This window comes from Monodon monoceros, unplaced genomic scaffold (assembly GCF_005190385.1).
Source record: "Monodon monoceros isolate NGI ecotype Baffin Bay Population unplaced genomic scaffold, NGI_Narwhal_1 Super_Scaffold_21, whole genome shotgun sequence".
In the NCBI taxonomy this organism is placed as follows: domain Eukaryota; kingdom Metazoa; phylum Chordata; class Mammalia; order Artiodactyla; family Monodontidae; genus Monodon; species Monodon monoceros.
The window spans coordinates 136,533,629-136,548,256 of NW_021703778.1; the positions used below are offsets into that span (position 1 = coordinate 136,533,629).

General features: G+C 37.2%; 1 protein-coding gene across 4 annotated transcripts in view; it reads right to left on the reverse strand.

The window, feature by feature from the left end:
* Positions 1-1,929: 1,929 nt before the first annotated feature.
* Positions 1,930-14,628, reverse strand: part of PPP2R5E (protein phosphatase 2 regulatory subunit B'epsilon) — a 152,600-nt gene continuing 139,901 nt past the window's right edge. For 2 of the 4 annotated variants that reach the window (XM_029237008.1, XM_029237007.1), the window contains exons 12-14: positions 13,767-13,894; positions 11,552-11,653; positions 1,930-6,646 (exon numbers count right to left, since the gene is read on the reverse strand). In XM_029237008.1, coding sequence (XP_029092841.1) covers positions 6,547-6,646; positions 11,552-11,653; positions 13,767-13,894 — 330 coding nt within the window. In that variant the 3' untranslated portion in view covers positions 1,930-6,546. The remainder of the gene's footprint in view (positions 6,647-11,551; positions 11,654-13,766; positions 13,895-14,628) is intronic. The other 2 variants (XM_029237009.1, XM_029237010.1) reach the window with 2 other exon arrangements.

Consider the following 14,628-nt stretch of genomic DNA (forward strand, 5'->3'; position numbering starts at 1 on the left):
GTTCATTTTGCTGATCTTTTCAAAGTACCAACTTTTGGTTTCATTGATTTCTATTCTCTATTCTGTTTATCTCTGCTCTAATCTTTATTACTTCTATCCTTTTGTTAACTTTGGGTTTAACTTTTGGGTTTAATAAAATAAGCATTTATTAAAGGTAATAATACTTTTTCAGGTTACCATGTGCCAAGCTTTATGCTAACTACTTTACATATATTACCTAATGGAATATAACAACACTATAAGCACCATTCTACCTGCATTTTACAAAGGAAACTGAGGCTTAGATCAAGCGATTTCCCCAAAGTCACACAGCTGATAAATGTCAGAAGCCAAATGATTCCAAGAGTCTCTGATTTCCAAGTCCACGGCCGTCACCTTGGGTGACTCTAGACAGAGACATCTCGCCTGAAGAGCTTTGGGGAGGACAAAGGGGGCCGTGGCTGATATCCATCCTGGTTCTGAGGCCTCATATCATCTGGTAGCAGCAAAATGTGACTCAAATTGTACAATTAATTCAGACTTTGATTGCAAGAGGTGAAATAAATTAAATGAGACATGAAAGAGGCAGGAAATCTGCACATCAGAGAATGGGCAAGACTATGGACAGAGGTAATCAATAAACACTGCTCCAATCAATCAATGAATGCACATGACTTGCAGTGGACTTTTAGGTATGGGGCACAGCATGTAGTTATTAAACTTGTTCTTTAAAATCTTCCTTTTCAAGAATAAATTATACATTGAACATGTATCATAATCAGAAAAAAATCTAATTTTAATTCCCCTTATCCTATAGATAGTCTTGGTTATCCCATAGTTAGTCTTTGTTAAAAAAAAAAAAAAATCGAATGTGAATTTGATCTAAGAGAAACCACCAGGACACAATATTATATAAAACTCCAGGAAATAGGAATTGGACTGTACATTAACTTTGCCTCCATTATAATATAGTGTTTACAGGCAGGAGGCAATGTTATAGAAAGGATTAGATATTTCATGAAAATCAGCTCTTAAATTTCTTTGAACCCTGAATTTCTTTTAACCTTTCTTTGTTACAAGTTTCTTCTTGTTAAATAACTTACGACCTTCAGATGTTAAAATGGTCATGCTTTGAAATACAAAACTGCTAAATTTACAAAGATTTTTCCCTCCCCAAGTCAGAGTTTAACTGAACATGAAACAGTAATTGGTTAACTCTACATGGTTCCAAATCTGATATGATTTAATTAGCCAAGAGAGGAAAGCACACCTAAATCAAATGCTTTACAAAGAAAGCATATCCCATGGTTGGCTACAGATGACACTCATCTCAACACATCATGATGAGGCCTATGTCCCCTCCACTTGTATCTGAGCAGACCTTGTCATTGTTTGACCAAGAAAATATTACAGAAGTGATGCCATGACAGTTTCTGGGCCCAGGCCTTAAAGTATTGGCAGTGTCCACTTCCTGTCTCTTAAAACACTCATTCCTAGTTGTCATGCTGTGAGGAAGCCCAAGAAGGCATCCCCATAAGGAGGCCCATGTCAAGAAGAACTGAGGCCTCTGGCTGAACCCCAAGCCAACAGCCAGCACCAACTTGCCAACAGCCATATGAGTGAGCCATGTTGGAAAGGAATTCTCCTATCCCACTTGATAAACCCAAGTTGATACTTGAATAGCAGAGACAAGACATTATTGCCAAGTCCTGCCCACACCATACATTTGTGAACAAATGTTCTGTCACCAAGTTTTGGGGTAGTTTGTTATCCAGCAATAGACATTGGACCGCTCCCTAATCACAAACTGATTTTCTCAAGTTGAAAGCCTGAACATACCAACCCCACTGCCTCACAGCTACATTGATCACATCTACCATGAGTATGGTTCAAAAAGGCCATGGACATCAGAAACAGACAAACAAACAAATACACACAGCCAGGCACCTGAAAACTCTTCACTGCTTCTTTATTAGGATGCACCCACAGTACAGAACCTCTCACACACCTGTGAAAGGGGAAGGTTACATTTCCCTTTGGGAGCACCTTCATTTTTGTTTCTGTTACCACTTTGAAGAAAGTAAATCATTTTCAAAGAAAGACATTTTAAAACTCCAAATGTTTTAAGACTCGGCTTGCATTTTGTTGTGTTTGAAAAGGAAGTAGCATATTTTAGCCAGCGCTGGAAGATTGCTTTGTGGCATTTTAACTTTAATGTGGATCAGAAGTCTTCACTGTCTGGTTGAACCAGTCTATAACTTTCATATGCAACTTTTCATATCAAAAATGTTTCATTTTTACCTCTACCCACAAACAGATGCTGTTTAAAAAAAACACACACACAACTAAATTTAAAACCAATCATGAACCACAGCATTTCTAACAGGGAAAATGAACTTTTGCTGCCCTCTCCTGCTAAAACAATGAAATACTAAAATACCAAAAGATTTATGAAGCTAAAGCGAAATCCTCAAACCAAAAGCAATGGACATGTCATTCTCATTATACCTCAATCAAAAATCAGACAACAACCAGAAAATGTATTGGTAATATTTATATTTGAAAGTTCCCCATTGATACATGAGGTCTGGATTACAACTTATATACAATAAGTGATTTCCAAAAAAGTAAAGAAAGAGAAGGGAAGGAAGGAAGGAAAGAAAGGAGGGAGGGAGGGAGGGAGGGAAGGAAGGAGGGAGGAAGGGAGGGTAGAAAAGGAAACCTATATTCATAGACATCATAATATGGGATGTTTATTTCCAAGAGAGATACTACTGCTGCTATCGTGCACAAGAAGCAGCACAAATTAACACTAGATTAAAATTTGCCCAACTTTCTCTCAAGATGCACAATCCTTTTAGAGTTTCAAAATTAAATACTGAGAAATATAAAATGCATTGCCAATATAGCTACTACAAAAATCCTTTGTGGCTCATTCCTTAACTCCACTCAGAGAAGCAGCTGAGCCAGAATATAAAAATAAAAATATTGATGTGCAAATAAAATATCACTGATCATGTCTGGTGCCACCTTTTTGCTACAGGTGACTGTCACTTTGTTGTAACATTGGTAATAGCATCAAAAGAGAGAATCTCTTCATTTCTTGGGCCAGGTCAGTGCATCCAATTAAAGGGAAGAAAAAACAAAACAGAAGAAACAAAACAAAACAAAACAAAAACCTCTGAACATTTAAAAATGCCAATAACATCCATACATCTTCCCTTTCCCACCCCCCGATCCCCACAAAAAAATAAAAAAGCTTTTAAAGCTCTAAATATACTTTTTTTTTTCTTTCCATAGTGTGATTGAGCCTAGGGCTATACATTTAAGTATAGCAGGTGCAATTATAAGCAATTCCTAGCTCTGCACCCTGGACTGTCCCACGCATAGAAGGAGGTACAAAATAAATTAAACCCTTCCATTTAGGCAAGCAAGCCCAAGATGAAGGAGCATAACCCTGCTTGTGAGTATCCAGAGGCATTGAGGGTATTATCTATGTCTTACTTTTTTTATTTTTTATTTTATAAAAAACAGATGTCAGGGAGAGCAAAATATAATAAAATTTAAAAGGACGAAGACACTGAAGGAAAACAACTAGAGACACCTGCACAATGAGAAAAGGAATGCATGCTTGATTCAAAGTATGAGATGGGTCAATTCACTCACATGGTTGTTCTAGGCCCACAGCCTAAGGCCTCAGCATCCTTCTAAACCACAGGGTTCTGTTTTTGTTTTTTGTTTTTTCTTCCAAAGACACTCTTAATCCTACCCCTGAAACCAATATGGTAGGGATACGGTTGGAGTGATCATCACTCACTAACTACAATATTTGCTATTTAAAAAATATATTTATATATAGTTCTGGAAATTAGGAAGCAAACAAAATATAACACAAAGATGCATTTGTCACAATTAACTCAAGTTGCAGCAACAGCAGAAATGTGGGAAAGGACAAAGAGAGGGCTGCTGCAAATGCAGCAAGTACGTCCTTAAATATGTCACATAGTGCAACAGTCAGATTACCTCAGTTACTGTGCATCACTGGACACAACATGACAAATGCCACATTGTCACTTTCAGTTAAAAAAGAAAAGACAGTGTTTCTTCTCAGAAGTTGCCCTATGAATTTTAGACATATATCTATAATAACTTTAAATATGTCTAAAATTTGGCTTTATTCGTCTCAGTTTGGAATGATCAACATATGAAATTGACGTCAAGGATATCGGTGTAGCTCTCACCTTAACTCTGAGGACAGGGTAAGGTGCAAAAAAAGGATCCTGGTCTTTCTCATCTCAAATGACTGCATTTCATTCTAACGGGCAGAGATATTTCATAAACCTGTGATTGTAATGTCCTCAATCTAAAACGATGAATTAATGGCAAACAAAAGTTTATATTATCAAAATTAAATGTAAAGCAGAGTTAAAACTAACAGGCTAAAATCAAAGGGCTAAAGGAGATGATTTGTTACAAATTTATTTTTATCTTTAGCATTTGAACTTGCACCTTTGCTCCAGTACTTTTAAAGTAAGTTGTTTTCATCTTTGGCAGCCTCTGCCAGCTTTACATTGAATTCCCATTAATGTTCCTTAAAAAAAAAAAAAAAAAAAATCTATTAATTCCATTAAACCATGTTGTGTTTGGTATTGCATATGACTCTTTTACTGCTGTTTCTTTTTCAGAATTAACAATGCCAAATTTTGTTTTTGTTTTACAAAGTTATTGAGATGACAATATCCATAATCAGCTGACTTTTACGCACAAACTGTGACCTGATAATCCTGAAACGCTTAGTAGGGGAGAAAGGTCAGTGGCTTCTTTTTTTCCTTTTTTCTTGTAAAGAATAAAACTGCATATTCTACCTTATATTTTAAATGGAAGGAAGAAAATATACAAGCCCATATTGATACCATATTTCTATTAAGAGCAACAACAGTTCATATGTTCCTGTTTGCTACTATCACAATTCAACACATGAACGCAGAATCAGCTCTATACCACGAATACTGCTGGAAGGGATTGTTTAGGATTATCAACTCACTGCTGCCAAGTCCATAACAAGCAAAAGCATCCTGGAAATAAATCCCAAAACACATATCTTTCAGTACATAATAATGCAACTGCTTTAGGTAAGTACATAATGTACACAAGTTTTATCAGCATTTTAACTCCCCAAGATGTAAGCTTCCTCTTTTAAATACAAAGCAGAGAGCCAATAAGATAGATCTATAATACAGCCTTAGATTTTTTTTGTTTTTCTTAAACAATTTGGTCACAATGCACCTTTGATATAAAAGCATTTTTAAACTTTATTATTAATACTCAGGACATTAGGAATTTCCAGATTTTTTCAGTAGCATTTGTAGAACCACTTTTGGTAACAAATACAGTAGTTAGGAATACGCATTCAATTCAGAATGCATAATAATGTTTATCCTGAATCCTTTCTGGCTAAAAACAGGGCTGGCGCTGTGATGGGATATAGAATGAGAATCTACAAAAAACACTGTAATATGTTTCTTTTTTTCCCAGAGGCTTCATCCTCTTTTGCTGGAATACTTTATAAATACATATTAAAAAGTAAGGCAACAACTCCAAACAGTCCAAGCTGTTTGCTCAACTCTATTCCCAATTAGATTCGCAATCCTGGTGATCAATTTCATGGTTGTACTGTTTAGTGTTTGTCTTTCTTATTTCAAAATGGTCCAAAAGGATGTCTTCTGACATTTCTAAAACATCTCTGGTTTGTGTGTTCAATGACGTACATAACTAATACTGGTCAGGTACTGAACCCTATGATGTCCCAGTGCCTGTTTTCAAAGGATTCAAGACATTGATTTGGAGTCACCATAAACTGATGCGTGAATCCAAAATTCCCTTCCCTACTATGTTTATCACCTGCTCTCTTTTACTCCTAATTTTAAAACTAAAGGAGTACCAGGACTACCTGCTTACTGGAAAGATGTTCACTCCAGTGAACAAAACTTTTATCAGGGACCTTTATAATTCACGGCCCCATTCCACGTGGACATTCAACTCATGAAGATGTGCAAAAGGAAAAGATGTCAAATTACAGTCAAGTTACCCAGAGGAGGATGTTATACAAACTTATAAGGAAATTACAGTCTTTTTTTTTCCCCTTCCTTTACTATAAATACACTTAACAGCTTAGCAGAAAGACAAGCTAAATTTAAGATTGTTCACATTTGAAAATTGTTTCATACTCTCTGCTAATGATAAATAAGGAACTCCCAATAATGGAATTTTAATATACAAATTTCATTGACAGATCTTTGAAGACTGCTTTTTTTTTCTTTTAAAAGAGGGTTAGAACAATGATTATGTTTGCCAAGTTCTGAGAAGTCCATCTACTGTCCAAACTTTGGACTGAAGTCCTTATTTTTTTTTCCTTTACTTAGAGACAGGTATATACAGTGCTGTTGTAATAATGAAACAAATGTGAAATCTACTGTAAAGTTGCACAATACAGAAAACTGCTGTTCCATCTTCTACTACATAAATGTGTGACTCCACAGGTTAGTAAGGTTGTTGTCATTATTTTTGTTAAGTTGGAATTATCCCATCACGTCTAAGACCTCTCTTTAACTCCAGATCCTCCAGTTTTTTCCACAATTCTTCACGCTCCTTTTCTTTCTTTTTCTCACTGGGGAAAAAATAGAATACAAGGTAAATAACTGAGAAAGTTTAAAGAGATTATCCAACAATAACTGCCCCTTTGACATACTTTTCCCCACACTTTTTAAAAGGTCTCTGAAAAGTTTGGCATTTTTGGTTTTTCTCTCTCTCGCTTTTTATTTTTTCTTGACACTTATATAGACATAAACTAGAGTAGGAGATGACAATATTTTAATATTTTACATTAATATTCCTTTATATTTAGCTTAATAAAGAAAATGAACTTCAAAATTACCAAGAAAGAAAAATGATGATCATTTTTATGTATCTGTTATCCTAAAACCAATGGTACATTATTCATTTTTACTTTGGGTCTAGTTCAAATCTGATTTTCTTTTTGTCTCCAAATAGTTTCTCAAAAGGGTTGATAGAGATGACACTGATACAAAGAATGTAGCAGGTCAAGAAAATATACTTCCTCTTTATTATTACTCATTTTTCTTACATTATGTATATGTAAACTCTTTAGCAGAATCTTGTTCTTACAAGTATTAAACCACAAAATCCACATTACTAACTTATTTTATACCTATATATATGGACAAATTAAACATTCTTCTGTGATTTCAGTTTTAATTCTGGACAGAACTTTGTTGATATTATTGGGTATTAAATCTGTAACGTTCCAAGCCTTCAAATTTGGCTCAATATCAATTTGACTAATGACTTCCAGAATTTTCAGATTTCACTGTTTGGTAAAATTTACCAAAAAACTAGATGTTCAAAATAGGGTAGGGACTCCCCTGGTGGAGGAGTGGTTAAGAATCCGCCTGCCAGTGCAGGGGACACAGGTTCGAGCCCTGGTCTGGGAAGATCCCACATGCTGTGGAGCAACTAAGCCCGAGCGCCACAACTACTGAGCCTGCTAGATCTAGAGCCTGCGAGCCACAACTGCTGAAGCCCGTGTGCCTAGAGCCCGTGCTCTGCAACAAGAGAAGTCACCACAATGAGAAGCCTGCACACCTCAACGAAGAGTAGCTCCCACTCACCGCAACTAGAGAAAGCTGTGCACAGCAACGAAGACCCAATACAGCCAAAAATAAACAGATAGATAGATAGACAGACAGATAGATAGATAAACAAATTTTATTTTGCCAAGGACATTTTTAGATTACCATATATTTATAAAATAAAGAACTTTAACATCAATGAAGTAGTAAGTACACAAATCAGGAACACATGGCTATACTATACATTAAATAATTTCATATTTATTAAAAATAATTCACTACACTGTCCCTAGTTTCTTCATGTTGTGATGAACCAGTAAACAGCAGACCCAGATAACATTTGTGAATCCATAAATTCAGATAAATCCTGAAAACAGGGGCTCTGCCACCCCAGGCATGGCAGATTATGGTCCTTATGCAACTTCACTTGGTAAGAATTTAACTTCACTTAGTAAGAATTTCGTACTTCACTACAGTACAATATGTACTCAGGGAAGGAAATCCACATAGGTTAAGTGAAATGTGTATATAATTCCATTGCCTCATATTTTTTATTGTCACCAATTTTTTAAAAGTTATATTGATATCTAGAGCAACAGAAATTAATCTTCATCCCCCCACCAAAATGTCTCTAGAAATATCTAAGGAATTTTATAACCTCATTCCACTAGAGTATTGAGGGAACATTTAATTATATAATATGGTAATTAATATTATCATTTTATAATTGTTATTTCAGTGATTTAAGCCTTGTTTACTACAACTAGTTCCAACCAGCTCAAATGCAATCTGCACAATATGAATTTCAGTGAGTGTAATAGTTTTTCAAACAGTTACCTATTTGGTAATTTTGATCCTGAAAATTTTTATTTATAGGGTAACAAGGGCAAGATTAGATGATTCTCCAACCATTATGGATACTAGATTCTTAACTGTAAAGCAAGCTGTTTGGTAAATTATCACTTTTGGTTTCTCAGTACAGTCTGGGGATAAGATTAGGTCTAAATAAATGTTATCACAGAACACTGATCTAAAAGTAAATTCTACAGATCCTGCTGAGTTTCAATGCATATTGATCTTCCTATCTGGAGGAGGAAGAAGATGGTAAGCAAGGGCTTAGAGACCTTATCCAACTAAAAAACAGCTTAAACATATGTTAGGTTCTTACTGCCCTAATCTGCAGTTTAAATTAAGTGCTGACATGATTAAAACACTCATCCTGTTACTGAAGCATTTCACAGTCTTTGATCAAGAGTTGCATGGCAATCATCGCAGTCTATCCTGTGGGGCTTTTCTTCCAGATGAGCTTCTTGCTGAGTTATCATACATCTTTTACACTGATAACTTTATCTTCAAAAATCCTAAATATTTCTGAGATAGCTTCTGTCACCCCCCTACTTTCCCACTTTTCTCTCTCCCTGTAGGTGGCAATTTAAAACTCCACCAAGTTGTCATACTAGAGATAATGTCAAACTCTCTTCCAATTTCAATTTCACAGAGCACTAATGTTGGCATACGTATCAATATCTATGAGTGTTACTTACTACACCCACCTGTTTCCAGATTTGTAATACTTAAAAAATTTTGATCTGAACTGAAACAGTTAGTTACTTCTTGCCTTCCGGAAGTGAAATCCTCCTTTCATTTCTTGTCTAACAATACCAAATAAATCTCTTTAGTCTCTTTTTCTCTTCCCACATCCATGGAAAAACCAGTATTTCCAACTATTCAGTACAACTTTCTATTGCTCACTTGACAAAATATTATCCTGGCTTTAAAAAAACCCTTCTGTTATTAAGAAAGTCCACTCACTATAAGTCGCTTTAATATACCAGATTATCAGAATCAGCTTCATAGTGTCTATTCCTGGTCCCCTTGGTTCATTCTTATCTTTTTCAAGAGTTTGGCCTATTTAGTTTAAATGATAAATGATCAGAAAACAGTTCTGAAATTCAACAGAAATGAATGAATTTAATTCAATCGATTTGAATATTTTAGAAATAAGGTCTTTAATAGTCTTAATGGAATTCTACAGATTTAATCCTTATTCAACTAGGATAATAAAAATGGGTTTTTACTTACCATAAAAGAAAGGATATTATGTACAATGCACTCCTTAATTGTATGTCACAGTATAAAAATGTGTCCTGTATCTCCTTTACTTAAATAACATTTTTTTAAAGATTTTAACTTAAGTTTGGAACATGGAGGGTTACTATAAATTTAATGATTTGCAGCAACTATAAATACTGTATAGTAAATTAAAAGTTCTTTAGGTATGGTACAACATATCCAATAACTGGTATTTATTTCAATGTGGCATAAAAAATCTCAATCTACTCTCTCTACCATTAAACACTTGCCATATTCCATAATTAAGTCACTTTTCTATACTGCACCCTGGTAATTAAAAAAAAAAATTGGTTTCCCTGGTGGCGCAGTGGCTGAGAGTCCACCTGCCGATGCAGGCGACATGGGTTTGTGCCCCGGTCCGGGAAGATCCCACATGCCGCGGAGCGGCTGGGCCCGTGAGCGATGGCTGCTGAGCCAGCGCATCTGGAGCCTGTGCTCTGCAACAGGAGAGGCCCCAACAGTGAGAGGCCCGCGTACCGCAAAAAAAAAAAAAAAAAAAAAAATCACTGTGAAGGTCCTTTGTCCCTGCCACCAAACCTTTCCTTTCATTGTTCTTTTTATCTAAAATCCAAGTAACACATTAAAAATTGGGCAAAGATGCAAGGGAATCACAGATAGTTTTGCTCAGGAGGTTCCGCCAGGTCTTGAGGATGAAAACTCTGGGATCCTTGAAGGTCTGTGGTTTTATGATATACACAAAGCTGACATTTTCTTCTGGATGAGAAAAGCCAACCCGGAGGCTCAACTACTAACAAGCTCTCCTCAATCTCTCCAAGTGTATCAAGCCAGGGTCTGAATATCTGTGTGCCCCCAAAATTCATATGCTGAAATCCTAGCCCACAGAGGTGACGGTATTAGTAGGTGGGGCTTTGGGGAAGTGATTAGGTCATGAGGGTGGAGCCCTCATGGATGGGATTAGTGCTCTTATAAAAGAGACCCCACAGAGATCCCTTGTCCCTTCCACCATGTGAAGACATAGTGAGACCAGATATGAACCAGAAAGAGGTCCCTCATCCAACCATGCCGGTGCCTCGCTCTTGGACTTCTAGACTCCACAACTGTGAGCAATACATTTTTGTTCTTTATAAGCTACCCATAAAATACCCATGTGGTCTTTTGTCATAGCAGCCCAAACGGAGTAAGACAACATCTTTTGGAAAGTGAACACATTGAACAAGAAATATCAAAATTGAAGAATCATGTAAATGAACTCAAGAAAGGCCTACTAAACCAGAGCATTTACGATAAAGAGTTCAACTGGTTTCTGCTCTCCTTTGATCTTAAACATTTCAAGATCTGTATAATACACTTTACCTCCTTGTTCTTTTCACTGCTCTCTAAATCATAAGGAATTTGTTGGGTTTTAGTACAGAAAGTAAGTTCTGGGCCAAAGAGCTAAACAAAAACGGTGCCTCATCTCTCCTGCTGCTGGAGTGAAGCACAAATCAGTTCAGAAATCTAGTTCAGAATGGGAGTGACTCCAGATGGCAAACTACCTGATGGTCCCCTTAAGTGGACCTGAAATACCAGTTATGTGCCAGGCTCTTAACCCTGAGGCAGAAGAGAAACACTATGGAAGGGAAGAAGGAAAGCAGCCTTTTTCAAAATGACACTTTGTTACCCAGTGGCAGACTAATAAAGTCACAGCTAATGATCATGTGAAAACGAATATGGAAATAAATAAAATTTGCTGCTTAGGATTTCAGGTACAATTAGGCAACTTCAGCAAAGAGCAAAAAAAGAACTCAATAGTATTATGCACAGCTGACAAAAAAGCTTTAAAAAGTTACCGCTGACGATCTGACTTGTATGTGGCTGTCAGCTCATCAAACATGGTGCTGTTCATTTCCATAAACGCCTTCAACACGTTGTACACTAATGCCACGATAGCCCTGGAAGCACAGAGAGAAGGGAACGTATTGGTTAGTCCTACATAATGGGATGCTGAATGAAGAGAGTGGATGTACAGCCTTTATCTGAGTGAGCTCCTCATACTGCACAGTCTCCCTCCCTTTTTAGTTGGAACAACTAGAAATGACCTACAATTCACTTCCACATCAAGAGAGCTACATTCTTTAGGTAAGATATCTTTCTGAGGGGTTGGCAGGATTAGAAAAACAAAATCTAATTTTGCCCTCCTAATTATGGGTACCCAGAATAGACTTGCCTGTGGGCACTTGTTAATTTAATTTAATAAAAAGGCAAGTATAAAAATAAAGCAACTTCACCCTAAGAATGAGCACCTGTGGTAGGACCAAGCTTCGAGACCTGAATTTGCATAGAATTTTATTTTTAAAGTGATAATATACATAATTCATCAAAATCAAAGGCTGTTCCCATGGTAACAAATTTTATATATCTATAGTTCATATTCAAAGATGATACCAAGCCTCTGTAAGCTGGGCAGCTTAATACGAGTTACGTCTCTAGTTGGGAGTTGCATCAGTCCATCCACTCCTCAGTCCCCTTGCTGACCCAATACACAGGCTGGTAAGGTAACTGGCAAGCTGGTGATGGCTGCTACTAGCTGTGGAATACTAAACAGCTAAAGAGCCAAACGGCTGCCTATGCTTATCAAGTGGAAGAATAAGCTCTTGGCAATGTGAGGACTCAGCCGTGACGGGCTTGGTATATTCAGACTAGAGTCTAAATAACACTGCCCTTTGCAAAACTACATGACATTACTTCCCTTTAGTGTGTTTTGAATACCATTGAAAAAGGCATTGGTAAAAGTTAGGCCATATAATAAACCCTGGGTTTGATGTTTCTAAAACATTTATAAGAAAGTGGACTTGCTGTGTTGCTTCTGCACTGTGTCCATTAAAAGGGAAACTTATGGGGAACGACCTTCTCAAATAGGATGGGCAGTGATGGAGAAGAGCCAAATACAAGCTACTGAGCAGTTACAGACACTTGCTAGAACTACTCTCTAGGTTCTCAAGAGGCTATCTACATAATGAGATTTGTTTGCTAGCTCTTTATTCTTATAAGTTTTAGTCACAAAATTTGACAAATGTGAAAAGTAAGAAATATGGTATTTTATAGTTGTACGTAAAACTTTTAGACAAACATACTACGAATATACTAAATTATCTCTAATTTTTAATGCCACATTAAATTTTCTTTCTATTCCACAGAGAAATATGTAAAGCTCTTCAAATACAGAATGCTTTAACTTTCATAAGACTAGATGATAAACTCCTCCTTGAACATTTTAAAATGTTTTTCCCCCTAGAGAACCCATATAGTGACTGAACTGGTTTTTAAGAAATGGATCTTGTTAAAATGCAAATCAGTTCAGAGCACTTCCCTTCTTACAACTCTTTAGTGTTTCCTTATCATCCACTGGGTGAAGTCTCACGTGGGCACCACTCCACTTTCTAACCCTACCTTCCAGCAACCTCCCCAAATGACCTTGTGCTTCAGCCCTCCCAAATTCACAGGTCTCAGAACATGACAGGTGCTTCTTACCTTTTTGTGCCTTTTTTATGTGATGGGTAGACCGACTATCTGAATGGACTTCTCCATCCCATCCACCTGCCAAATTCTTTTAAGATTCAGTTTGAGCATCACCACCCTAGCAATATCCACAAACTTCTCCTCTTGATCCAGAGCATCCCCAAAATACCTCAGCTACATTCACAGACAGGTCAAGAAGCCCTCAAGTAAACAGATATCTGAATATAACAGCACTTAAAACACTGTTTTATAAAATGTCTGTTTATTTGTGGGTCTCCCCAACCAGTCAGTGAATTTCTAAAATGCAGGGATTTTATCTTTTCACATATCTATCTTCAGCATCAAGCACAACATCTGACGCATAGCATACATGCGAGACATTTTATTAAGCAAAAGAGAAGGAGGGAGGAAGAGAGGCCAAAGGAGCGGGGAGAGAGAGAAGGAGGGAAGGAGGGATGGAGGGAGGGGGGAGGGAAGAAGGAAGGAAGCAAGGAAGGAAGGAAGGGGAGGAGGGAGGGACGGAGGGGGAAAACTGTGAAAACCTACGGATTCCAATGTTCTTTTGAAATCCTATAAAGACTGGAAAACATGATGGGAAGGATGACATTAGAGTTTTCTTCTATCAAACTCATGATGTATTCATTATTCCAATAATAGAGTGCCCTTTCTGCCACCTTTGAGAAAAGAAAAATAAAATGTTAAGAGAGAAAGATAAAACAAAATTATCATCTCTTCAAACAAAAGTATTTTAAGATGATCTTAATATCATTCAATCAGGTATAAAATTAAATATTAATCACACTTTACATTTTTGTGGGTTTAAAATCTTTCAGAAAGTTCCTAAGTGGTTCATCAATTCGGGGATGAAAAAGAAGTTTTCCTACCTACTTATTTATATTCTCCTTTAACAATGCCCATTTCATCTGATTCCACATTTTCCCTACACAGCTCGCAAACTCCAGACACCCTCACCCTACTTCTATACGCTACACTGTTTTCCCCATCACTTTAATCCCCTTCCTGGCTCACCTCTTTCATCCCGCACACTGTAGATCAACCACAAGGTGCAGTGCGTGGCTGGCCTTTAGTTAGTAGCTGCTGAAGAAAACCCAGCTGCCCATCCCTGCAGAGCAGGCGCATTTGCTAAGCACCTCCTATGGCCAGGCACTGTGCCCACCCTGCAGGCAGAATGTGTCATCCTTACCACCATCCAAGGAGTGGCAATCACTGTACAGAAGAGGGCACTGAGGTTCAGAGAGATTGGGAACCTGGCCACAGTCACACTGCTAGTCAATGATAAACTGGGATGTGAGTCTAGTGCCCAGACTCTTTCCAGAGTTCATTTCTGGTCCCTTCCTTTGAACTGGGTAAGCCAGGAGGAAGTCACTCAGTTTAGGACTCAGGGATA